The sequence below is a fragment of the Rhipicephalus sanguineus genome, chromosome 3 (genome assembly GCF_013339695.2).
Source record: "Rhipicephalus sanguineus isolate Rsan-2018 chromosome 3, BIME_Rsan_1.4, whole genome shotgun sequence".
Taxonomy (NCBI): domain Eukaryota; kingdom Metazoa; phylum Arthropoda; class Arachnida; order Ixodida; family Ixodidae; genus Rhipicephalus; species Rhipicephalus sanguineus.
Genome location: NC_051178.1, coordinates 134,480,375 through 134,507,438, shown reverse-complemented (window position 1 = coordinate 134,507,438; position 27,064 = coordinate 134,480,375). Strand labels below are relative to the sequence as shown.

Below are 27,064 nucleotides of genomic sequence, written 5' to 3'. Positions count from 1 at the left end.
GTACACGACCATAGACCACCATGGCTGCATCCTTGCTGCGTTCTCTGGCGCTTCTCGCGTTCGTGGCCTCCAGCTGCGTGGCCCGCACTCCGTTGATGCATCGTGGCCGACCGCGTGGTCGCTTCGGCATGCTGGGCGAACCCCGTAGCCAGCTGCGGCTGGCTCTCAAGGAGCCTAAGGAGCTTTGGATCACCCAGCCCCGTTGCCACTTCAACCCGGCAGCCACAGAAGGCTTTTGGAAGCAGGTGAGGGCGGCAACGCGCGTTGCCGATATCTCAAATACGATATATGTGTTTACTGACATGCGACACCATCACGTCAGATCACGTGTGACAAATAAGTGTACACTGTGCTTGCTATGTTGTTGGGTTTATACGTTCGCCAACATAATCGTACACGGCGCTTTACGCATGTTATGGAAGCGCTGATGCAACGCCTGCCATATATAATGACATACCGCGTAGAGAGAGAGAGGGAGAATAAATATCTAATTTGTAGGGGTGTGCGAATATCAAATTTTTCGAATACGAATCGAATACGAATATCCACCTTCGAATATCGAATATCAAAGGAAAATGCATCCACAGTAACGATATTTTATTTAACATCTAGCTATTTGAAGAAAAAAAAAACATTAACAGCCTGACTGGCAACACAACATACACTGCTATCTCCAGAACACAATGTCCAGGCTAGCACAATGCACATCACAACACAAGCAAATATCACGGCACAATGAAAGTAATGACTACATGTTATTATGAAGAAATATGAGTTGCTCCACATGATCAGGCAGCAGGCGCTCCCTTGTAACAGAGACAACCCCGCCCCCCCCCCCCCCCCTGCCACTGAAAAGGCACGCTCGCTTGGAACAGAAGTGGCTGGTATAGGGAGTTACATGGGGCAAAGCTTTGCCAGACTGGGGTATCTGAAGGTGCCTACAGTCCTCCACCAGTCATGTGGGTCACTGTCTTTCTTCAGAAGTGGTCCCACTTAGTGAAGAAGTGGTAGTGCGGCACGTTACGGCCGCATAATATTGAAAATGTTCGGTTACATGATCGCCAACAGCGCTGCACGTCGGAGATGCACCAACAATAAATTATACGTATTGGGGCGCTCGTCGCAGGCAGATATCGTACCTCCGTGTACTTACGATGTTTATCGCTCCTCTCGGCAACGTTTCTAGTGATACGAGCGCAGCAGAAATGTGGAAGATGAGTTATTTTATGCATGATAATCGAATCGCATATTCGAATTTTTCGAATAATCGAAGTTATCAAATATTCGAAACTTTCGAATACACGATTTTCGAATCGAATACGAATATTTCGAATGAAATATTCGACGAATATTCGAAACTTTCGAATATTCGCACACCCCTACTAATTTGTGAATAAAGCTTCGGAGGCTTCATTGTAATCTCTTTTCAAATTTCACGACTGCGCTAATTCCAAGACTCCGTGCCGGGCGACCAACCCAAATAATAGAATGAGCTCTAGCTGAACCGACGGTTCGAATGTTGGATGTAGTCAATAATTCGAAAAATCCAGGCATAGAGGTAGGCTCCACAAAAGCACTCCACAAAAGCACAAAAGTTTTTTTCTTGTCTTGTGTTTCATTAACTTCTGACGCTGACTGTACGTATGCTAATTAGCGGACGCGAATATGGACACCCATGTGTATACCTATAGGTATTCGCAATGCCCATAGACTGTCGCGCCACCAAGCGGAATTCAGGAGCGTCCTCTCGAGGAGGGTTAGTAGACGACAAAATGGCAGCACTACGCAGTCGCTCCCTTGTTCAGCTGTGCTAGCCTCAGTGTTAACGCGTTGGCAAGAAAAGAACACTACGACTTTGCATGTTCCCTGCATCAGTGAACAAACCGGGCCCTCCGTGACACAGGAAATCTGATTCGTTCTTGCGAGACGCGAAGTTTTCGTGAAAATACGTGGCAACTCGCACTTTCAATACTATAGCTCACAGCGTACACATACTATCAGCTTCGCGAGGCTTTCTGTAGCCACGTAGGTTAATTAAATGTTATCGTCTGACATAATCAGTTGAAGCTCACCCTGTTTTACTTGCATATAGCATTGGTCAGTGTTTCTTGTAGTGCATGAATCCCATAACACTGCACGCGGGAGGTCCCGGGGGCACGCGGTGTGCTTTTGTATAACTGAGCGATCTCAAGCTGGCGATACCTCTATCCTTTGTCAGCAAAGCGCTGTTACGAATCGTGCGAGCGACGTTTCGATCATTCGAGAACGCGTCTGCTCGACGCCTTTCATGGAGCGAACGCTTTCCACGCCGTCCTTCGCCAGTGTGTTGGTTTCATATTTCATAGCCAGCGCTGCGCCGCTTGTTTTTGTACGTTTGTTGGTAGGTGGCAGCACACTGCAAGCGATTTGCTTGTTGACCGGTCTGAGAGCAGAGTGTTCTTCGCGCCCAGACGCCTCTCTAATTGTAAACGTGGTGACGCGGAGGGGTCGAAGTCGTTCGGCGGAGGAAATTCTTCAGATTGCTTTCAGTAGTGATGTTGAAAGAAACCATCTTGAGGACTAGGATTTTTCACTGGACGTTGAAGACTGTGCAAGCACCGAGAGTGACAGCGAGGATGAACGATCAGCTGCTAACTCACGAGGAGCGAGTTGCACTTCACGTCCCCTCGTGCGTTAATGTTCTTTCACGCTCGTAAGTCACTTTGATTGTATTTAATGTATAATGTCCTAGAGCGAGATCAAAATAAAAGCATAGTTCCTCTTGTGCATTGCATGTATCAATTCTTGTGGATATTATGGAGCGCCGCATGCCGCCAACACGCTCGAGCTCGACCAGCGAAGCGAAATGGTTATAACGATAGAACGTGCAGTCACGGCCGCAATGCACGCCTCTCGGCTAACTTCTTCGCCGTTGCGAAAGCATACGTGTGCATTCTTTTCGATATTCATGTTTCGATCGTGCTGATCGAACCTGCAACATGCGAGTGAATTGCTTGCACACGGCTAGAGTCTCAGCATGGCGGTGACACAAGCGCTACTGAATGGGATGTGAAATGCTTGTGTTCCGTTGAAGACCCAATTCCGCGTTCCCTACTGCGCAAGTAATGACGACGGCGTATGATGTTTGCAAACCATCACCACGTTAAACGTGCGGTCCCGTGCAGCAGCGATGGCGCTACTCGCTGGCGGCCTACTACTGCGGCAAATCCGTCAGGCAGGCTCAGCACGTACTACCTCGGAGTGCCGTTCAGCTCATACGTCAGTTCTAGTTCGTGCAGTTTTATGTAGCACACACAGGATTTCGCAAAGCATCGTTATGCACGCTAACGGAGCTGAAATATAACCTTTCACGCCGCAGCAAATAATTAGGTGGCGAGTACTTAGCACTTTCCATGGTTTGGGAAAGCATTTTAGTCTCATATCCATTCCAGCGCAGCTCATGACTTCATCCGGTGAAAGCAGCACGGGTCGTACGTCCGCACGTCCTATCTGTTCCTATGCTAACAAACGGGTTGACCCTCCTCCTGGCGCCATCTTGAAAAGCACGGCGCGCCACCTATAGTTCGTGGGCATTGCGAATATAGATTGAAATCTGGTGAGGGTATACCCTACCACCAGATTTTAACGTATGATTTACTTAATCTGAAACAGATGTCTTATACGGCATTTGCATATTGGCCTGTTTATGCTGCTGAGTACACTATGCGGCTTCGCATTTAATTGTTTTGAAACAAACACGATGCTCGCAGCCATCGTAGTTTTACCAACATATATGAATAGAGCGGTGCTTTCTGGGCCTGACGCGCAGCGCTACTTCGTGAGCGACGAGTTCTACCGTCCCGGAGGCCCGGTGTTCCTGCTGTTTGGCGGCGAGGGCACGGCGTCGGCCAAGTGGCTCACGGCTCCCACGCACATCATGCTGCTCGCCAAGAAGTACGGGGCGCTCGTATTTCAGCTCGAGCACCGCTACTACGGACTCAGCTGGCCCACACCGTGAGCAGCCATGTCTTTACCTATCTCTGCACTGCTCTTAAAGGGGTCATGAACCACTTTTAAAGGGGTCATGAACCACTTTTCCAAGTAATGATCTAATGACCTCAGTATCGGAGTTTACTGCCTCCCGAATCGGTGGCCGCAAAAATTTCTCGAATCCGTCAAGAATCAGCGGAGTTACGGGGGTTTGGCGCACGCTCCCAGCGCTTCTTTCTTTTCTCGTGCCGACGAGCGCACTGGAAGTGCTGGAAGCTAGACAGGGAGGGATGGCACGGGGGAAAGAAGTTACGTCAGCGCGCGTCATGAAACGCGATCGCTCTCCCGCTGTGATTCGCTTGCGCGAGTGCGGCTACCGTGTACTGAGGAGTGCGGCGCCGGCACGTGGCGGCACCCCGCGGCAAGAAGCGCATCTGATCCGAACGCCGCTCTCGATTTTACGTCGGCTATCGGCCAATAAGCATGTTATGTCTCTTGCGACGTAAACTGGCAGATCCGCGACGTCAACGTGCAGACGCCCCACCCACCGACGAGAGTGAGAACCGGCCTCTGTTTGAAAAGAGGGCGCCTGAGGAAACGGCAACTTCGCGCTCCGCTTGTGGCCTTTACGCGGCGGGTACGGTCGGGGGGGGGGGGGGCAGGTGAAAATTTTGTGAGTGTGGACGGCTGCCCCTCCCGCGCCACCACTGGCGCCGCCCCTGCTTTCTTGAGGCACTGTTCCTCGTACAACAATCAACAATATATACATTAGGCTCCGAAAAAAAAAAAAATCGAAACTCGCTTAAACCGAAATGCCGGATAAAACGAACGGTGGTGCGCCAACTTTGGCTGGCGTCCCATTTCCCAAATCTTGATTGCACAGAACCTTTTCTTCTTTTTTTTTTCTGTGAAGGTCCAGTTAAGCGGATGGCCATAGCATCGACGGAATGCTATGCGTGCCAGTGCGCGTTATTGTTTCGAACCATGACAAGAGGTGCACTTGGATGTCTGAAGCGATATATTTTAGCGCACGAATTCTTTTGTGGAAATCCTTTTGTGGAAGGAATTAGTAGCCTGCTACTATTAGAAGCAGTCGTTAAAATATTTTTCAACGTTTCGACCGGAGTCCGGTCAGGAATGGACCTGATGAAGACCAGACTCTGGTCAAAACGTCGAATAAACCTTCCTACTGTTGTTACTGGTACCGAGGGTCTATGTTTGCGCGAATATATATGGGGGACACATTATCGTATGAAATTGAGGGACCTTTCGATTTCTCCAAGCTATGTGCGTGACGAAACAACCGAACAGAAAAACAAAAAAACGGCGCGTGTATAGCTGCAGCTTGCGGAGACAATGGATACTCGAGCTGCGATATGCTGGAGCCGTGTGCTCACATGCTACCAGAATTGTCCTGTGCGGTCATACACTCGTCGTCACATGACACGCCTGACTTAGAACAATGCGTGATGGCAGTATCTGTACACCCACTTCGAGCACTGTTCGAGGCACGTATGTGCGGCTCTGCGCGGCAGTCTGTTCGTGTTGTCGCAGGCTTATCTGTGCTGACGGCCGGCGTCGCCGAACTCAGCGAAAGTATAGTCGACTTATGGTGAAAGCAAATTATGTGTCGCTAGCACTTGTTTTTTCGTTTACAGAACCTTCTAAAAAAGTCAGAGCAGACTTACCGAGTAAACAAAATACACACACGGTGTCTCGAAGCAGCGTTATTTTGCGCGTGGAATGTAAACATCAGCCACGTACAGTTAGCGTATCAATCAACATCTTCGAAAAGGTGATCCGTTCGCAATATTGTACGAGATAGGAGACGAGGAAAATCGTTATAGGAATTCAAGATATACAATAAATTCGATATGTTTCCAAAGTACGTGCTTTGTTTCGGTAAACAAACAGAAGGACAGACTGATGGGCTAGTTGGTAGTGCATAATCTGAACGGTAGGGACAGGGACACCAGGCTTCAAGCATACAATTTCCTTGTGCGCCCTTCACTGGAATACGCGTCAATCATTTGGCATCCCCGCCAGATCACCCTCACACTGGAAGCCGTCCAGAATAAAGCAGCTCGATTCATCTTATCATCATACTCACGATTTCAAAGCGTTTCATCTTTGAAAGCAGAGCTGAATATGCCGCTGCTTGCTGTGCGCAGGCAATTTTCCAGATTGTCCTTTTTCCATACCCTGTATCACTCTTAACACATCATTTGCCCGAACGCATACTTTACCGCCCCCTCTACTTCTACTCGCACCGACCATGCTTTCAAAGTCAACCCTATCTTCGCCCGTACGGAAAAAATCAAAAATTCGCCTTTAACTTTATCGATAAAGGAATGGAATGAATTACCTTCCAGGATTGCTACAATAAATGAGCCTTCTTTGTTTAATTCAGCATTGCTAACCTATTTGGAACCCTGTGACTTTCATTAATAATATATGCTTTATCTGATGTTTACTCTTGTTGTATCGCTTGCCTTGTTACTACGTTCTACGAATTTCTGTACTATAGCATTGTATTAACCTGCAATTATTCATTCTCTGTAAAAATTGTGTTCTGTTTATTCCCCCCCCCCCCCTATGTAATGCCCCTAGTGGGCCCTTATAGGGTACTTGAATAAAAAAAGTCACAGTTTCGCCGCAAGGGCGAAGCAATAAATGCGATAGCAAGAAACTAATGCTATACGAAGTGAGGCTCGCCAATGGATACTCTCAGTTTGAACAGCGCTCCTGTTGCAAAGGCGGCCGAAGCAGCGAAGGAAACTAGCGTGCTTCAAGTGTCGAGCTGCGACACTTGATAGTTCGCGCTCATCTTCTGTTTATTCGTTTAGCGGCGTCCCTTGAGCTCGAGTGACTTTCGTACGCTCCGTAACACGAGCACGGACATCACGGTGAAAGCTTGAAACATCCCTCTTCCCCTCACCACGAGAAAACCGCGCGAGCAGACAGCGGAAGGGCAAGGTTCTCCCTGCTCAAATATAAGAATCGAGCTCGCCGACGCGCTCCTCGCGCCATCTCGCTGGTAATGAAGATAAGCGCATATATAAGCGCCTGCCGTCTCTGAGTCCTGCCATCGGTAAAGGGTGTGTATATAACGCTCGCCGTTAGCTACCTGTAGGATCTGCGCTTTCTGGCGTAGTGCACTATGGTTAGCGCCACGCGCTGCGAAACGATATGTCGCTGGTTCTATTCTACGCTTCGGAAGCATTTTTCTGAATTCTTTTTCTTTGGGACTTTGATATATATATATATATATATATATATATATATATATATATATATATATATATATATATATATATATATATATATATATATATATATACATATACGGTGCATGACGACGGCGACGGCAAAATCCAGCCGAGACTGTCCATATAATTGCTATCGCAATAATAATTCTGAACGGTAGCGCAAAGAAGCACACGGACGGCGACAGATCAAGACGGGACACAGCGCCACAAGCACAAGAAAAGTAAAAGAGGCTATAGCACTTCTCGAGGAACAATACTGTTGGTAATTTAGCTACTCTAATGAGGTTTATCGCACCACCCGAATGACAGCATTCATTCCGAGTGGATTTGACTATGTATATGGAGAGCGAACGTGCTGGTATGTAAACGTACTAAGTAAACGCCCTCAAATATGCTGCGAGCACTCCTTTTGTTTGTCTTTAAATACACTCGTACCGCTAAATAACCAAGTGTATGCTATGCACACACTTCTTCAATAAGTTTTCATATGTACGGCTCACCGTCACGCCGTTATCATAATTATGAGTCCATACAAACTCGCCCAACTGTCATGTCCTACTTTCGCTCTCTTTCTCTCAAAGTCTGCTGGCCCAGAAGTTATTAGACATGCATACTTTGCACGGTGAAGTCACGCGGCAAGGGTGAACTTGGCACGTTTTCATGTTCATTACAAGACATTTCGCTTTGCTTCACAGAGCAGCAATCACTCAGGGCGCTCATAATGATACGCGTGTACATGCTAATCACTTACGACGACAGAGTTTCAAAAGGTGTCTAGTGCTAGCAAACACGGTCGATTTTCTACCTATTCCAGGGATTTGGCATCCTTTTATTGAATCTAGGGATTTTTGAAAGTCTCTAGAAATGTTACATTACGCGGACTAATGTAATGACAGGCTTTAGTGATTAATCACGCTCTGAAATGTTACATTACGCGGCCTAAAGGCGTTAGTGATTAATCACGCTTTTCCAACTGGCCAAGGCTATAAAAACGATTATTTTCGTTATTTGCTGCTTTTCATTTAGGGGAGCTTTGGTGTTCTGCTGGGCCGAGTGAAGGCGGGATTATTATATGCTGGATAATGGGGGGAAATGAAACTTTGCCCGTCAACGTGGCTTTTTGGGCTAGTTGTTTAAGTGCATCAAAAGGGTGTCATAGCTAGACGACACGGACGAGGAATACACAAGCGCTTGTCCCGTTGTGTCTTCCTAATCCCTGGATCTAGGGATAAATCCCTAGGGTAGGCATCACTGCCCCCAGCTAGCCCCCCCCCCCCCCCCCGACAACCGGAGAAGAGCCAGCTAGAGACAGTTGCGGGGTGTACTTTTCCCTTCATTTCCTTGTTATTTTATTATAAGAATCTCCTCCCGCCAGTGGCGTAGCCAGGGGGTGGCACACCGGGACCAAGCCCCCCCCCCCCCCGAATATTTTTTTTTTCCATGGCATACAGATCACAAAATGGCACTCGACCAAACTGCCTGCCCGGCCCCCACTTCAGATCAAAGAGGTGCCCCCCCCCCCCCCCCCAACCCGAAAAAAATTTCTGCCTACGCCCTTGCCTCCCCCCTACCAAAAAATCACACCATCTCCCGCTAAAGGGGACCATGAGGCGATGCGAAGCAGTGTTTCGGCATGTAGAGCCCGCGTTCTAGAGGTGGAGTGGTGAGGGGGAAAGGGGAGAGGGGTAGTTGAGAGGGGGAGGGGAAAGGGAAAGGGAAGGGAGATGTGATGTGGAGAGGGGGATGGGAGAGGGGAAAGGGGAGGGGAAGTGGAGAGGGAGGTGGGAGAGGTGATGTGGAGAGGGGAATGGGAGAGGGGGAAGAGAGAGGGGAGTGGAGAGGGGAAGTGGAGAGGGTATGCGCATGCGCAGTAAGGGTGGTCACGCCGCACACCACCACCACCACCGGATTGAACTCCGCCATAAGATGCTTCACATCTAAAAAAACGGCCTTGCTTCGCTCTTTTCCTTCGCTGAGTTCCGTTCATCCGCTCGTCTGTCCTCCTGGCCGAGTGCTCCTCCTCGCCGTGCAAAGAGAAATAGCGGCGAGTGCGCGTACCCTCGATAAGGTGGCTAGAATGGGGAGGTGTGCTGAGCGCAGCGCTATCCATAGCAGCGCGTTTCCCTTGCCAGACAGGGCCCCTCTGCGCGCCGATGCCGCCAGGGGCGCTGCTGCAGGGGGCGCGGGTACAGCCGCCGCTGTCGCAGATTGACCGTTGGAAGGCTACCACAAGGAAACGCGGCGTGATTTTTCCTTTTCACCATTTACGCGTTGTTTACTGTATACGGGTCATGCATTAGTGAGCTGTGGTGATAATGCCCTATAAAACGAAGAGAACTGAACGATGGTGCTTCGTTCCTGGCTGCTACGAAAACTCTGAAACCAAAGAACTGAATTGCGAAGAAATACAATGATAATGATTAACGAAATGTATGTTCGCCCTATCACGGTATAGGGCGTTGTTTTCTTGATGTTTTTTTTTATGTGGCAACGCAGCTTAAGAAATGAATCCTGTAATACACCTTAGAAAGAAATGATTTGCGCTTGTGCCTTGGACTTCTAATGTTCGTTGCGAAGAACGTGTTAGATATGGAAGCGCGATTACCATGGTCTATAATTACATCAGAGATACCAACAGTTCAAACGTACATTTTTAAAGATATACAGTTCGCATGAGAGACAATCATAATATGTTTTCATATTAAACCTAGTTTATTCCTTGAAGCACATTGGTCGTGAATGCACACCCCTCAGATTATATTCGCATAAACTCTGCTAAAACTACTCGATGTAAAAATATAACATATTGGCTCTTCAAGTAAGCTCAGTTCGATCCTTCGCACACAATGTCATGATATTTTATTTCTCCTAATGCTAAACAAATGCCATTTCTATATTTAAATGACCAGTACACGATTACCTTGCTCACATGACAATTAGCAATACAATTCATTATGTCAACAAAAAAAAACCGCGACTTATGCATCGGTAGAGGGCAAGGTTAGGCCAACCTCACTATATACTAGGTAGCCTAGTCTAGTAACGTTGGGTTAGGCATCTTCTCTCGCTCTTTTCATCGTCTTTTTCAATTTGACTTCCCAACCATACACCTAAGGCGCTTAGCCGTGCTCCCTATTGGGTGGCAGAAATTAGCGCTATTTATTTCTATCTTCCTCTTACCACCGTATACATGCACCTATATTAATTCCAGAAATATTGGCTGTTGTTTTAGCAAGCTCCCGTCAAATGAATCAACAGCAGTTACAGATTCTTTTTCGGTATGTTCAGCACTTCCTATATACGGCAACGAATTCAACACTCCTGAGCATGTTTCGTTATCTAATACCTGCAAACTTACAAAAAATTTGGTTGCTGAGTGTACCGGGCCACCGCGCATTGTATCTGAATGAAATGCTGGATTCATGAGCCTCAGTATCTCTGTGTGGACCTCCGATTCCTATTAAGGTATAGAAATGCTTGTTTGCAAAGCGACACTGGCAGATTATCGCTGGATAAAATTAAAAACTTCGTACATGTAAGGTATTGCTGGAATAAACAGCGGTGTGCATCTTGACAATTAGAAGTTTCTTGCAGCAGATTACGCTGTCGAATTGCACGAGTGAATTTTTATTTATATAATGCTGGTCTCATGGCGTCCCCGGCCTTTGTGCAAATTTTGCAATCAATTGAAACAACAGACCACTGCCTTTTATTCTGTCGCCGATATTACAATTAGAAAAAAAGGTACCTCGTAGCTCCGCTTCAGAAGATATGATTAACAATAAGTTACTGTTTTTATATTCAGAGGGATGTCTGTTATGCTGTATTCGGTTATATAAATATGACGAAAAGATTACCGCGATGGTTTATTTTTCTTTCCCTTTTCTTTGTTCGAAATCCATTTTGTCTAGATCGATCCTTTGCATTACTTCACATCTAAATATTTACTACCGCGAGGATTATCTCTTTCATAAATTCTATCTGACAGTATGACCGCTTGCTCATTTATCATTTTCATTTACTCGATGTTTACTTTTTAATCTAACTTTCTAGTTACGCTTGGCTTCATTTGTGTTTTCTTAAATTATCCATATTGTGTGTAACGCATTGTTTTCTTTCAAGGAAGTAACACCAATGACATTTGCTAGTTGGGGCGCACCGCATCTCACTCCGATATATTCCTTCTCGCGTGCATTCCTTCACGAAAATCAGTAAAGAAGGAGAGGAAGATGAGAAGCGTACGAACTTGAGCTTGTTGGTACACATTCATAGTAAAAAAACAGCGCGAAAACGACAAGGACGAGACAGCGCTAGTGCTGTTTCATGTCACGGTCTTTGTAGTTGTCGCGCTGTTTTTTACTAGGAGAGGAATATGTTACAGTGTGCCCTTTTTTACTGCAACCGCTGTAGGGAAAAGGAAAAAGACGATTAACGCAGCAAACTGTTGCATGCAAGCTAATAGCGCGAGACAGGATTGCCGGACATGAGTAGCGCTACGCGGCACGTCGTCTGCTCGACTCCCCGCGCCCCTGCGTACAGCGCCCCTTGCGGCATCGGCGCGATTTGGGGACCGGTTTTCGCGGCCGCTTTTCACACCTCCCCATTCTAGCCACCCTACCCTCGAGCAGACAAACAGGTTCTTTTTGTGGATGACGTGCCAAACGCGAATGTTGACGTCATGGGCAACGCTGGGGATTATCGAAAGCTCCATAGGGTAGAAGGGATTTTTTTTTTTTTTTTGAATTTGTGGCGCGCCCGCGGCTCGTAGCGCTGACGCGTTTGGCATTGTTCACCGCGACAGCGTTCTGAACTCGATGCGTGCGTTTACTTGAAATGTTAAAAAATATCGGAGGTGGTTTAGGGGCCCTTCAATGCCCACGTTGCGTGACCTCGATTGTTCCGGATTGCCAACTTTTCCTTTAAACCGAAAACCGATAAAAACATATATTTCGGTTTCACTGGGAACGAAATAGATAACGTTTCGGTTACGTTTTCGTTCCGGTCAAAAATATAGTTTTTTTTTTTTTTCGTTTTTGGTTTTCGTTCCGTTCCGACACACTGTAATGCACAGCACGAACTTGTATAACAAGTAGCAAGTGCCTTCTTCAACAGATATAGTATGTGCTGTGCTCCCCGCGCGTGCAGGGACATGTCGGTGGCGAACCTGGAGTATCTGACCAGCGAGCAGGCGTTGGCCGACGGAGCGTTCTTCAGGGACGCCATGGTGGAGAAGTACTCGCTGGGCCCTGACAGTAAGTGGGTGGTGTTCGGTGGCTCCTACTCGGGCTCGCTGGCTGCCTGGTTCAAGCTGAAGTACCCGCACCTCGCCGTAGGAGCCGTTGCGTCGAGCGCACCGCTCTACGCCGTCATCGACTTCAAAGGTGGGCACAGGTTATGCAAGAAATCGGGTGTTATTTTTGACCTCTTATAGCCTGGATTTTTTCCCCCTAAAGATAAACGTTCAACGTGCTAATATGTGAGCCAAGAAATCCAAGGTTACGTCATTTCATTACCCCAGGTGAGATTTGTAGATAAGATTTAAAAAAAACTGTAACGGGACTTTTAACAAAAAACGACGCTTTTATATTTGCATACAACCTCAGGCTTGGCAGGTGAACCGGTGTCTCATTTTATGAGTCTGCGAAATGTTCAATATGGCAGAGGCGGTGGTCTCAATTTGAGCAGCTGAATGAATACAGCTGCACAAGTTTTTTGAAGCGTTCGCACTCATCGTGCGCAATATGTTCTTTTTTTTCTCTCTCTTCCTAGTCAGAAATGGCGACACGCTAACGGGTTATGCCAGCTGGTCACATATATGACGTCCGAATTAGGATTTTCTTCTCCTGATCGTCCCGTTTGGTTCCACGAGTTCAGATTCGGAATGACACGAAATCGCGGCAATTCTATTCAAGAGCTTAACCCTTTCAGACGCCACCTATGAAGAACTGTCTGTAAACGCGTCAAATCGATAAAACGTTATTTAAAGGCACTCGATATTTTATTGCAACAAAAATAATGTCATAATGTTTCATTTTTGTGTGTTATAGTAATGAATACTAATTCAATTGTAATTAAATATCGATTTATTCTGAAGTCATTCATGCTCTGTTTTTGCATTATTAGAATGAAACATCAGGCTAGAAATGTAGTGCCAATTCGTTTTCGGCTATGCCCATTTCGAGCAAACAAAAATTATGCTTTTGACGTGGCTCGCGGGAAGGAGCACGTCGAACGACTCGTCGAACAGTGTGGTGTCTTCAGTGAACTGATCATATACAACAGCACATTCCAAAATGAAGTTAAATGAAGACAAATTTATTATGCAGGAGATTCATTTCACCCAAAGCAAAATGTATCTTGCTCTTTCTTAAATAGTCGTTACAAATAGCAAAAACAAGGGGTGTACACAATTGTGTACATAGCGTGTCAAAGGGTTAAGGAGGAAAACGGGGGTGATCGGTGTCTTTGTTGTCTGGCAGCCCAAATTTATGTTCGAGATTTTCTTGGCAGCTCTCAGAAAGAAATAGAATGATTACATTATGCGGTCCCCTTTTAGTACGCAAATGTTTTATTTAGGCCAGCGAAACAGCTGGCTGGAACAGACAGTTGTAACGACAGATGCTCGAGAGATGCATGTAGAGATATATCGCTTTCATCACGGTGTGCAGATTACCTTCGTGTAGTGCGGGATTCCCTGGCAACGACGGGCCCCGAGTGCAACAAGCAGATCGAGCAGGCGGTAGACCACCTCACCTTCCTGGCTGCCTCGCCCGACAACTGGCCGGCCATCAAGGACATGTTCAAGTGAGCACTATAGCTTATACTGGCAAACGCGATGTTAAGCATGGTAATAGCCCAAGCCATGCTCAAGTACACCAGTTCGCGCCAGGTGATTGAAATTATAGTACAGCAGCACTGTCCTTGACCAGTCTTTCGGGATACACACCAATGCTGACAGCTGTTCCGCCACGGAATAGTTTATGCACCTGTCTTGAACGACGATGTTAACTATGACGTCCAAGGCAGCAGGTGAAATGAAAATGCTTCAACCATCCGTGCGCACCTTTGCCATTCGGCTTCATAGTCTCCCACTCTACCAGCTTTAAAGGAACTTAAGGGCTTAAGTGAAACATTAGATCAGTTTAGACTGATTTTTCCTTGAGAACACTATCGTCACTAAATTTGCTGCCGTGGCTTAGTTTTTAGAACGAAAAATGAAGGTCAGAACTTTATGCTTGAATTTCGCACCATATGAGACGTCACAGACGTGTGAAACGTCACAAAACGAGCGCGCGCGCGTTTGTGTGTGTGTGTGTGTGTGTGTGTGTGTGTGTGTGTGTGTGTGTGTGTGTGTGCGTGCGTGCGTGCGCGCGCGCGCGCGCGTGTGTGTGTGTGTGTGTGTGTGTGTGTGTGTGTGTGTGTGTGTGTGTGTGTGTGTGTGTGTGTGTGTGTGTGTGTGTGTGTGTGTGTGTGTGTGTGTGTGTGTGTGTGTGTGTGTGTGTGTGTGTGTGTGTGTGTGTGTGGAGGGGGTGGTGTTCGCAGTTTTTCCTTACAGGTTCAGTAAAATTTACTGAAACTTCCCATGGTAACTTACCGGCTTTCTTAGAACATAATTGATTTTTACCGATAAAGAATCATTTAGGTCAAAGCAGACGTCGCCAAAATCTATGACGTCACAGAAACTTGATGCAGTAGCTTCAAGGCGGCATCACCACATTTATTTTCTTTTCGCTCGTTTTCAAGCTTACGAAGCACATACTGGTAATATATGAAAATGTCAGGTATGCTAATGCAGGCGAGATGGCTTTTTTGTTTAGTGTCCCTTTAATCTGTACCCTTCGTAATGAAGAACATTGAGGCTTCTTTCATATATAGGGCCCGCTGAAGGACGCTGCAGTGTTCCTTTATTTGAGTAATGTTTTCCTTCTGTCTCATTCGCAGGTTGTGCACATATTTCAACGGATTCAACGCCCACAACATGGCCAACCTGTTTCAGAGCCTGGCCGGTAACTTCGAAGGCATCGTCCAGTACAACAAGGACGCCAGGGAGTTCGAGGCAAGTGCACGCTCGAGTCCCCTAGCTTAGAACAATTCCGATGCCGGCTATTTAGACACATGTAGAACGCTGATGTGCTTTCATGAGACAAGCGCTGCACCAGTTTGAATTCAATTTGTTCCGCTTAAGAGATAATGTCCAAATATCTGTTGCATAATAGTGATTTATGGCCTGCATCTAAAAGAATTTTCCAAGGGATGGCTAAGTTCCGAAAATGCAAGCTCGAAGTTTAAAGGGGTACTGACACAAAATTTCGCGGCCGAGATAGCCTGCTGGATCGGTTTCCGTGTACGTGCGTGTACCATCTGCGAAATATCGACAGCGAATAAAGCTTGGAAGGTATTTTATATGAATATTGAAGTTCGCGTGCGCGATCCAGCATTATAGGGCGCACCTATTGCATTGACACCCTCGGAGGTGACCCGAGGTGACCCCCCTACTTCCCATACGTAACCGTTGTAGCCGGTACAACAAGTTGTGATGACGTCGTAGCCGCCATTTTTGTTTTGACGCGCTCGCCGCTGCGCTGTTGGTGTCTCAAGGAAATCGTCGCCAACAGACGACGATGAGGAGGAGGACGACAACGAGGACGATGAAGGCGACGTCATCGCGCAGCACGTGCGGCAAGCGTGCGAATGCGAGGAGACGACGCGAACAGCGCGGAAGTGCGTCACACTTCTATGTGCTGACGTGATCGAGCGCTGCAGCCGCTAGGTGGTGATAGTTGCACCCGGAGGCTTGTCGTTTTTGAAACCGAAACTGACACTGGTCGGTAATGAGGAGCCTGTAATTAATTATCTGTCGCGCGCTGCAGCAAACGATGTGCCGTGTTATGACTAACAGGCCCCCAGCAACACATTACAGCAAAAAAACGCGAGGCCAAAGTTTTTGTGTCAGTACCCCTTTAAGAATCGTCTGCCACTCACCGTACATATTTGCAATCCCAGTCCGCAAACAGTCTTCTTCTCGAAAGTGCTTACCGCAAACTCGTGCACCGGACTTCGGTTCATTGCTCATTCTATGCTTTATCAGGCATGCGTCGCGAAGTTTGTTATCCGTGAGGATAACAAGTGATTATGCCTAACTCCTTTGTATGCGAAAACTTTAAGGGGTTCAAACCTTCTGTGCCGGGATTTTTGCACTTTCTCTGCTTGTATATACGCGCACACATACAAACAGGCGCACGAACATACATAAAGTGGATCAGATCCCCATCTCCACCGAAGTTTTCTGGCTACGCCCTTGATCATGTGATCCAGCTTAGCACGTCACAGCGATTGAAGCGCCCATGTCTCCATTTGTGGGCATCGCGCCCGATACATGTACAGATATATGTGCTCCTCTAAAATTCAACTACATACACTGCCGCTTAATAAACCATCCACATATAACGACATCGCCTGAGTCTTTAGAATGCCAGTCATTGGAAACTGCATCAACACTGTGCGATGTCCGTGTCCCGCTTTGCCTCCAGGGCGGGGACAACACCGTGACCATCGACACCCTGTGCGACGCCATGACCGACCCGAGTGATGACCGCACCCCTCTGGAGCGGTTCGCGCTGGTCAACGAGATCCTGCTGAACGCCACCAAACAGGAGTGCCTGGACTACGACTACGACGCCTTCATCGACTCGTTGAGGGAGATTCAGTTCAACAGCACCGAGGGAGCCGGAGGTAGGACTGCAGCACCAAGCTATATCGTAGTGATTTTCACTGTATCGCATGTCGCTTACGACGCTGTCTCTGAGAACCCCTGATGATCAGGATTCAGGAGTACACCAGGACATCAGAAAATCAGACACCGTATTCACACGATTATAAGTCGACTCGAATGTAGGTTGACCCCTCTGCCACACTAAATCGCGCATAAAAATAAAAATGAAGAAAAAAAATGCGTGGTACGAATTCCGAAACAGAAATTTATTTACCTACGTCCATGAGTACTCACTCACTCATACTCACGCTCACGCCTTTCAAATGAGTGTGAGTGAGTGTACTCATGAGTGAGTATGCCGAGCTATGTGGCGAAGCAGAAGCAGGCATCAACAAGGAAATTTTCAGCAACTCGATCATCGCATTTGCAAGCGTTGTGACGCCCGCGCCTTGATTATGCAGGCCGGCAGTGGACATACCAGACTTGCGTCGAGTTCGGCTACTACCAGTCGTCGGATCTCAAGGACCAGCCATTCGGATCACTATTCCCAGTCGAGTAAGCAGTGCTGCGTACTTGTGTGGACTGCTTGTTACCAGATTATGTGTTACCAGACGGATAGCTGCATAGGTGTGTCTCGTGTCGTTTATCAGGTAGATGATGTCGCTGTAACCAGCAATATTATTACGCGCCCAACGTTTAAAGGAGCCCTTCAACACTGTTTGAACATGGTCAGAAAATGCTGCCGATCGGTAGTCGAGGCTCATGCGAACATGGGAGCCAAACATTATAGTGCAACACGCGGCAGGAAATTTACAACCAAATTTCAAAGTCAGCTAGAGATCGTTCGCCCTTCTCTCGGCGAATGATGCCATATACCCAAAATCAACTGCGTCACATACCCAAAAGACATGGTCATTGGTTTATTTGAACATTGTGAGCTGCGTAGTTACCGCGGCCGCCGCGGACAAGTGAGCCGCGCGCAACCTTGGCCGCCCGTGGCTCACTTGTCATCCCCCTCCCCCCCACCTCCTGCGTAGCTTTCAGCGCGCTCGCTGGGACGAAAGGAGAGAGAAAGCGGTTAGAGCGTGCGACATATCCCTGTAACACCACTCGTACTAAAAATTCCAAAATTTTCCAAAAATTCCAAAAATTTTTGCGGCAGTCGATTCGTGAGGCAATGCACTTCCATGATGAGGCCATGTGATGATTACTTGGAAAAGTGTTGCAGGGCCCCTTTAAGTGCGAGAGTGTGCAGTTTGACTTAGTCCTGATTTCAGTGTCGGCCATAGGCGTGCGCAGGGTTCCTCATTAGGGGGGGGCGAAGGTTCATTGCAGCGCCCCCCCCCCCTCCACCCTACTAAGTCCATGTATGGGGCAGATTTTGCGCCCCCCTCCCCCTCTTAGGTTACTAGAAGGGTCAATGTACGGGGCAGATTTCGCCCCCCCCTCTTTGATGGTTAGGGGGGGCAGCCGCCCCCCCTGCCCCCCCTGTGCGCACGCCTATGGTGTCGGCCATTTCCGTAACCGAGCAAACGTGTGATGTGGTGAAACCAGCCTAGCGAAAAGAAAAAAAAAAACTTGTTGCACGTAGATACCAGCCAAACATAAATATTGGGAAGCGAAATTTGTAGATGTTTTACAGTCGCTCGTGATGCGCTGGTAACTTCTCATTACCGTAAAGCCTGATACACCGTCTCGTGCGCGAGTACCAACGTGATCACTCGAGCGGGTCTGATAAGCAGGCTTTCCCACACACAGTGTATCCTTGTGGCGAAGCTACATTTAAAAGCAACTCAAAACAACGTAGATGTATGTACTACAGTCTACATTCGTTTCACAGGAAGCACATTTACCATTTGTGTAGGTACGTGAAGATACACGAAAATATGCTCTAGCACATAGGCGTGCGCAGGGTTCCCCATGAGGGGGGGGGGGGGGGGGGGCAAAGGTTCATCGCAGCCCCCCCCCCCCTTACTAAGTCAATGTATGGGGCAGATTTTGCCCCCCACCCTCTCTTAGGTGACTAGAAGGGTCAATGTACGGGGCAGATTTTGCGCCCCCCTCTTAAGTGATTAGCCCCCCCCCCCCCCCCCCCTGTGTGCACGCCTATGCTCTAGCATATAAAAAGCTACACAGCATGGGTGTGGGCTTAGGTACGATAATTTCGGCGTAGCAGTACACTCCTCGCATGTACAACTGCGATATAAATCGTCTGTTTGAAGTCAACGGTTGGACGGGATCCCGTCTGGACGGGGAATAACATGGACGAAGAAAGACACAGCGCCGGCCGAAGTAAAGTTGTATTCACAAAAAGATATTTCGGCTCCCACACGGGAGCCAACACTTTATGAATATATTTATACTTTGGTCGGCGCTGTGTCTTTCTTCGTCGAAATCCTCCTTTTTTAGGCGCAAACAGTCCTGTTGAGCTCAGTTCATGTCGATAGGTGTAATATTCGGACTTCCGAAAAGAGTTTTCGTTGACAGACCCCCTCTAGATTCAGCGGTGGAGTCCACTCTGCGCCGTCTCTAATCCAGCTCTTACTTGCACACAACTATTTTAGCAATGCGCACCCTCTCAATCTCTCTCTTCGAAAAGGTTCTTCGTGAAGCAATGCAAGGACATTTTCGGAGCCCGCTTCGACGACGCCCTCCTTGCCAGTGCGGTGCGACGCACTAACACCTTCTACGGTGGATTCCGTCCCGCTGTGCATAACGTCACCTTCCCCAACGGATCCATCGACCCGTGGCACGCACTCGGCGTCACCAAGGACCTCGCACATGACGTGACCGCCATCTACATCAATGGTCAGTGCTTCCAGATAATTATATATATGTATACATATAATATGGGTGGGAAACCTTGTGCGTATCAATTCTGGTGCTTCAGGCGTACAGCCTCCCGCATTTTTCAATAATAAAACGCTCGAATCTCGGCTCAAATGGGGAACATTTGTCATGTTTTGCTGAATAATTTTGTGGGGTTTTACGTGCGGAAACCGTGATATGATTATGAGGCACGCCGTAGTGGAGGACTCCGGAAATTTAGACCATCTTTAATATGCATTTTAATAGCACAGGGGCCTCTAGCTTTTCGCCTCCATCGAAATGCCACGGACGGGATCGAACCCGCGACTTTCGATCGGGTCAACAGACGAGCACCGTAACGACTGTAGCATCGCGGCGGATAGGTGTCGTGTCGGTTGATGCAGTTTGGCTGGACGAATTTTTGTGCCACACCGCAACGTCACGATTATCACTTTCTTTTGAAATGTCCGTGATTATGTTCCATGTGTCCACAAAAGCTTCAAATTGCTCACTGAGCGAAAAAGTCGGAATCTTTTCTCCGTAAAACGACGCCTAAATTCTCTCACTGGCTGCGGTGTCACGTCACGTGCGCGCTTCCACGAAGCTGAGCGGGAGAAGGGAACATTTGTTGGCGCACCGGCGCACCAGGTGTTGCGTGAGGGGATCTGTTCCACGTCACAATCGCTCTGGCAAACGTGTGCTATTCGCGCGTTCCTTTTCAGCGCAAGCCCTCGCTTAATTGCGTTAACTTCGTCTCGGCTGTGGCTGCTGCGTGTTCGCAGCATGCGTCTCAGCAGCCACAGCTATACTCCATATCACAGGCTGGTTGCAGCAGGGTGGAAGCCATGAGGTGTAAGCAAACACATGCCTGCGCAGCAAAACATGGTTCTGTTTGTAATTGCATTCTAATTGGACAAGGTTAAAAAAATTTCGCTTGTTTGACAACAACAACGAGTACAATTAATCACTCGCAATCAAACTAGCTGCAATAAAAAAAGAACCTTCCGTGCGTCAAAAGACGTAATAAAATGCTGCTTGTTCGTTTCTGTTTGATTCATGGAAAAAAGAACCTCTTTGGTGTTGCCATGGGGAACGGCGTGCGTGGTTAAAAGGTTCCGTTTTCGCCGAACTGCGCTTTTCCCGGCGCCCCGCTAGGTAACCCTGGCCCTGCTTCGCTCACGCGGTCGCGTCTCAGTGGTGGTTTCGGTATCGCGTACTGCCGCGTGTGTTTTGCGCGCTCGTGAAAATCGCTCTGACAGAAAGTTCGACAAAATGCCGCATGCATGTGATGTTGCCGGATGCCCGAATGGTGCACGCCGCCAGTGCACGCCGCCGCGCAATAAAGGCGGGCAACGTTGGGCACGGCAACAGTGACGTGAGAAAGATCGCTTTCAGGCGAGTGATTTGAAATGCGCTAATGCGATGCGGGCCACTAAAGCGTGATTTTATTTCAAAATAAGCAATTCCTTAGCACAAGTAGCACTACGAAGTTTCTGGACCGCTATTTCAACAATCAACGTCGACTTCATATTTGCCTTTAGTGCCCCTTTAAACTAGAAGGAAGTAGTAATCACAGGCGTGCGCAGGAGGGGGTGCGAAGTCTGCCTGATACGTTTACTCAGTTATGGCCACGCAGGTTTTGAACGATAATGGCGGCCGAAGGCCCCTAATGTTGCATTCCAAGAACTGTTTACTTCTCATATTTACAGCCGGTTAACTATAGGGAACCCAAGCTCAAGTTTGCGGCGCGACGACAGCGCCGCGCTGGCCGCGCTGCGGCTCTGTCGGAAAGCTCTGGGGCTTATGCGCGGCCGACTCAGCCCCTTTCACGGTAGCGGTAGTGCATGTGCGCACGCGTTCTTCTGTCGGTGCGGGTAACGGGAGGGCCGTAAGCTCGGCACGTTGAACCGAGAGGCTTGCTGTTCGAAGCTGCGCATTTCCGCGTTGTCAGAAGCGACCCCACGGAAGTGGACGTGAGGTCGGAAGTATTTCTGTGTCGTGGTCTGCCACAACAGTGCAGACAACACCAAGGCACGCGATTTATGTGTGAAACTGTATTGTTTCCCGGTCGTGTCGCACGAGAAATAAAGGCGGCAAGCGTGGATAGCTGCAGCGCTGTCTCGCCTTCTATTTTGGTTGTCTGAGTTCATCGCTTTCGTTCGTTTCGACTACCTGAATCGGTAAGTAACGCGGCGCATGCACGCAGCGACTACAGTAATGATTACACGCTGTCTTCTCGCTTTGTGAAAGTCCAGTTACGGTTGTAGGTGAAACAACTTTGTGTTTTGATTCCCCGTGTTCGTGAGACCTATCCGTCGTTGTTGAACGTTCACACTCGCGCTATACCGTTAGCGTTGCGCGGTTGGTTGAATAAGTTCGGCGCCTGCAATTCACGCGTCGGGAAGGCTGCTTTATCACGCCGGAACGGACGTCCGTGCATTTTCAACAAGCTTTGACATCGTTCTGCAGGTTTGCTTGTTTTTGTCATTTTATTAGTGTGATATATATTTAAGCCGCTAGATACAACTGGCACTTAATACATGCTTTGCAATTGCAACCTTGAAGTAACCTTCTGACTTTGTGCGATTTTGTAGCCGCGTTCGCGCAGCAGGTTTTATACGCCTGTCAAGTCGATATCATAAATAGAGACTGCAAGCATGACACGAGAGCCGAAAAAACGCGGCGAGCAGTTCATCTTGCTTCACAGTGGTTAAAGCTCAGCTAGCTGCCTCCATGGGCGTCCGGAGGGGGGTGCAAGCCGCCCCCCCCCCCCCTGGAATTTCGGATAATATCTTTCTATACAGTAGCAATAAGCTGCACACTTTGGTTAGCAAAAGGTCCGCATATCCGTGTGAAACGGCCTTCAGGATTGCCAGCCAACTTTGCACATTATTACATATTATTGACTAACCTTGCCGGTCAAGTCACGGTAGCCTCCTTACCCTCCCCCATGGATGCGCCCCCCTGGAAAAATTTCTGCGGACGCCCTTGGCTGCCTCATGGGCGGGTGATTCTCCAGCGGCACGGAGGACTTGACTCTAACCTTCTCAGGAAACAGGGCCATGGCCGTGTAATTTCTTTTTTTCGCACGCCGCAAACGTTTGTTCACGAAAGTACACGGCTGCTACTGTTACGCATGCCATATCAAAACAACAATCATATGATTCGTAGTCCACACCGCAGAACATCCATAGCGTGTACGGCTTCATTTCGGAGTGCATGTGGACCATTATTCATCTTTAACATGACAGAATGAGACTTACCTCGAGGTATACGTCCTACACGGTGTAATCGCGACTTGGGAAATGCATTTCGCTTTGAGTCGGGCGTCGTTGTCGTCGATCGTGTGCTCTTCACCGTTAACGTGATATTGACGAGCCTTTCTCCTTTTATCAAGTTCGCTTTTCGGAAGTGCTTGTCCAGCTGTGAGATCTTTTATAACCCGCACTGCAGGCGGTACATGGTGAGGCGCCGCGACAGCTCTGCACGTGCACGGAAGCGAGCGGCAACGCGGTGGAGAGGGGAAAACGCTCGCTGCTTACACCCCAGTCTCTCTTTTTCTGCCAGAGATGGCGCTGCCTGTCAAGAGCAGCAGCGCCGCTGAGAAAGGGCAAAAATGAAATAAGGAGGGAGGCATTTTACGACAATTCAATGGGAAGCGCTTTACTGTTTGAAGCGAGATCAGGTTGCCTTAGAACGGGTAGTTATAAAGCGAGATTCAGTAAAGAAGAAGAACAATGCACGTGCTGCGGGGAAGATCAGGAAACGGCGGAGCATGTTCTGATTGAATGTGGAGACATCCACCCAGGTGTACGTTTGCGCACGAGCCTACATGACACCTTGGGTTTTAGAGACAATGGAAAGCTGAACACACCCGCGATTGAAATAAGTAAGAGACGGTTAGAGTATTGGTGGCAGAAAACTAGAGAGAAGGGACAAAAATAAAATATTGGGAAAAAAAATAAGGACATTCTGCCGTAAAGGGCACAGAACGGAGCTGAAAACTTAAGGTTCTTTTTTTCTTCTGGAGTAAAATAGTTTTAATTGAAGTAAAGACACTAGGCCAACGCTAAAAAAAAAAATAGTAAAGGTTTTTTTTTTTTTTCGAGCATGGTGGCACACTTGTCACCGCCCCGTTATAAAGGGGACGCTCATAGCATCCATCCATCCATGGGAAGCCTATAGGGACCAATCTCGGGACATTGTGAGAAGCACGTCATCGTTCCATGTTTTTCTTTTTTTTTTTCATCCGCTGTGAAGCCTGTTGTCCTTTGGTCTCGGGAACCCTGCGCACACTTATGCCCGTCTTCATTTTCTTCTCTTGAGATCGCGCGCTATCTGGTTTTGTTAGACGCCTAAACGGCGCTACAGGGTCTTGGGACAACGCAAGCGCAAGAGTCCGAGAGTGGCTTGCGTTCTGCGCATGCATCCCGGCGGCTCGCAAATTTCTTGGGTCTTCAATTCTAAAACTCTAGTGTTTCGGCGGAGGTGGGAGTGCACCTCCGACTTTTACATTGACATACAGGGCGTGGTCGACCGTGCTCGCGCGATTACCTCTTGAGGGAGAGTTTTGTACGTCTTGTGCTTTCACCGCAAAGTTTGCGTTGAAGCTATAGACCGCACGAAGGTCACTTTCCTCGCTGCAGCGGCCGTATTTGCGAAAGGAGTGAGCTGCTATAGCTACAAGAGTCAAAGTATGGGCTAGCTGAAGTAACATCTGTGACAGTTCGCGTTCGTCGTGTGTATACGTGTGCGTTCTTTTCGAGCGTCCTTTGCGTTTGAGCAGCGCGCTGCAAGTGTCGGGCTGTGACAGTTGTTAGTTCGCCTTCGCATTTTTTTTTGAAAGTGCGAATGCATTTCTTAGTCGGGGGTTGTCCTGCGTCCCTGGCCGGCGTGCGCGCAGGTGTTATCTCTCCGCGCGCGCTCCTCCTCGCTCCTAGCAACAGCTGCGCCGCGCCTAGCAACCGGAGCAGGTGGTGAGCGGCAGAGGGTAAGGGAGAGGAGGAGTGTACTCGGTGAGGGCGCTCGCATCGCGGAGCTTGCTCAGCGGAGAGAGCTCGGGCGCTCCTCCTCTCCGCGCTCGGACCTATATATATCATGCAGGGAGCGCGCGCTTTGGTGTCTTGATAGCGATGGAAGTCGGTGAAGTCGAATCTCTCGCGGCAACGATACCACTAGGACGAAGTGTAACACAATGCAACTCGAGCATTACGCCTCTACGTGCACACTCTCGTGTCCCTTCATTAATTAATCGCACACTCATCGGGTGCACCCAAATGCATTCGCATTTCCTCACGATCCCCTTCGGGGAAGTGCGGCTTTTTCTTTTCCTGCGTCCTTTGTGCTTGACCAGCGTGCAACAAGTTTCTAGCTGCTTGCCGTTCTTCCTGTGACATTCTAGTTTTTTGATATCGCATTCGTTGCTTCGCCCTTGAGGCGAAACTTGTGACTTTTTTACATAGCCACGCACGGAGCTCCATAAATGACTCCTCCTCGAAAACAAGTCTGTATGTGCCCGTTTGATTTTTGCGTGAACCGCGGTGTCAACACTTGCATTGGGGGTGATATATGCACCGACCAAGCGCTTTTTAGGTGACTAGTCGCAGCTGCACGGAGGTGGTAAAAGGCACAGTTATCTCCTCGAATCCTATGCGCGCGTCCCTTGATCTTGGTCGTTGCGAGAATCGACGTCAGTACTCGCACAACTTGGCGAGTGATATATAAACCGAGCAGTATCTTTCGTGAAAGTGACTTCTCGCGGCTTCATGGGAGATGGGCGCAAGGCTCTTCCTCGAAAGCAAATGGGCGTTAACGTCTGTGTCTCCCCTGCCGAGAAAAAGGGAAAGCTATACGCTTCAGTGCCGATCAGGGGCGCAGCCAGAAATTTTTTCGAGGGGGGGGGGGGGAGGTTCAACCATACTTTATGTTCGTCTGTGAGTTTGTATGTGTGCGTGTATATATAAGCAAGATTGAAAAACTTCGGGGGGGGGGGGGGGGTTTGACCCCCACCACCCCCTTTTCGCTACGCCCCTGGTGCTGATACTCGCACGATAAGTGATACACGTGCCTAGCAAACACGTGATCGTCCTAACCACGACACTCTTTCTCCTCGATAGTCGGTCGGCGCATGTCCGTTTGATCATCGCGTGAACTGACGTCAGCACGTGGTTAGGACATTGTATTCAATGCGGGGCCTTTATATTCCATAAGGATCGATGTTACCTACCGGTGTATCTTAATAGCCGCGGTCTGAATGCCCCTTTTAATGGCCCCGACGTGCTCGCTACGACGCTTTCTTATTACACGCAGCCGCAGATAGTGTCGTGTGGGTGACGAACTTGCCTTTCATTCGTGTTTTCAGGGACCGCCCACTGTGCGGACATGTACCCGCCCTCGGAGCATGACGTGCCCGAACTGACAAGAGCGAGGGAGCAGATCGAATACCTGGTCGGCAAATGGGTGGGAGCCACATCGTAGCCGACCACACCATCAGAACGGCGGTGCCGTGTTCCGAGACAGTATAGGCACCGCGGAAATCAAGGATGCACAATTTTATTCGCAAATATACAATCTCAGGAGAGACTGTCTCATCTCGTGAAGACTACGCACTATATGTACAAGTAATAAAACCATGCTGTACAGATTGTGCACACATTACATGGCTGTACACAAAGCACAAATGATGTTTGTACAATGGTGTGTAACACAGCAATACTCTTGGCAGCTTGGTTACCATGGGCTAATATTACAAAATCTTTTTTTTTTCAATTTTAGCAATACATATTTTTATAAAGCCGCTATGAGCTTAGCGAAAGAGGCGTTCTTGACGAGAAGTTGGAAGGCGGTGTAGACAATCTCTTGTCAACAATGCAAGTTTAAGAAGACTAAGAAAAAAAAAACAGTAATTGAATGTTTTATTAGAACTTCTGTACTAATTATTAGTACGGAAGATTTGGAAGCAATCATATTTTAGCACATTTCCATTTAGAACATCGCACCAAATTCAAGATTTCATAACCAAATTTCAATGTTCAATACAGGTAAACCAAAACAAAGCACGTGGCGGGAGTACAATTCCGGGAGCGTAGAAAATGCTACCGTGCTATGACGTCAGACGGAAATTCCCATGACTCAAAGTACGGCGAATTTCGAAACTGAACGTCGCAACCGACACTGACTACGGCACTTTTCCCGGCCGATTGAAAAAAGAAAAAATAGGGGGAGGGGGGGCAATGTAAGGGAATTTCTTAAAATGTGATTGCCTCTAAATATGCCACAGACATCTGGCCATGGCATTTGTGGCATA

General features: G+C 48.2%; 1 protein-coding gene across 1 annotated transcript; it reads left to right on the top strand.

Annotated features, from left to right (window-relative positions):
- On the top strand, positions 1-26,660 carry LOC119387187 (putative serine protease K12H4.7). The gene is made up of 9 exons (XM_037654498.2): positions 1-245; positions 3,809-3,993; positions 12,384-12,619; positions 13,907-14,042; positions 15,180-15,294; positions 16,769-16,970; positions 17,412-17,505; positions 19,550-19,758; positions 26,120-26,660. Exons 1-9 carry the CDS (start codon positions 21-23, stop codon positions 26,233-26,235), a joined length of 1,518 nt encoding a protein of 505 aa, XP_037510426.1. The 5' UTR covers positions 1-20; the 3' UTR covers positions 26,236-26,660.
- Positions 26,661-27,064: the final 404 nt, after the last annotated feature.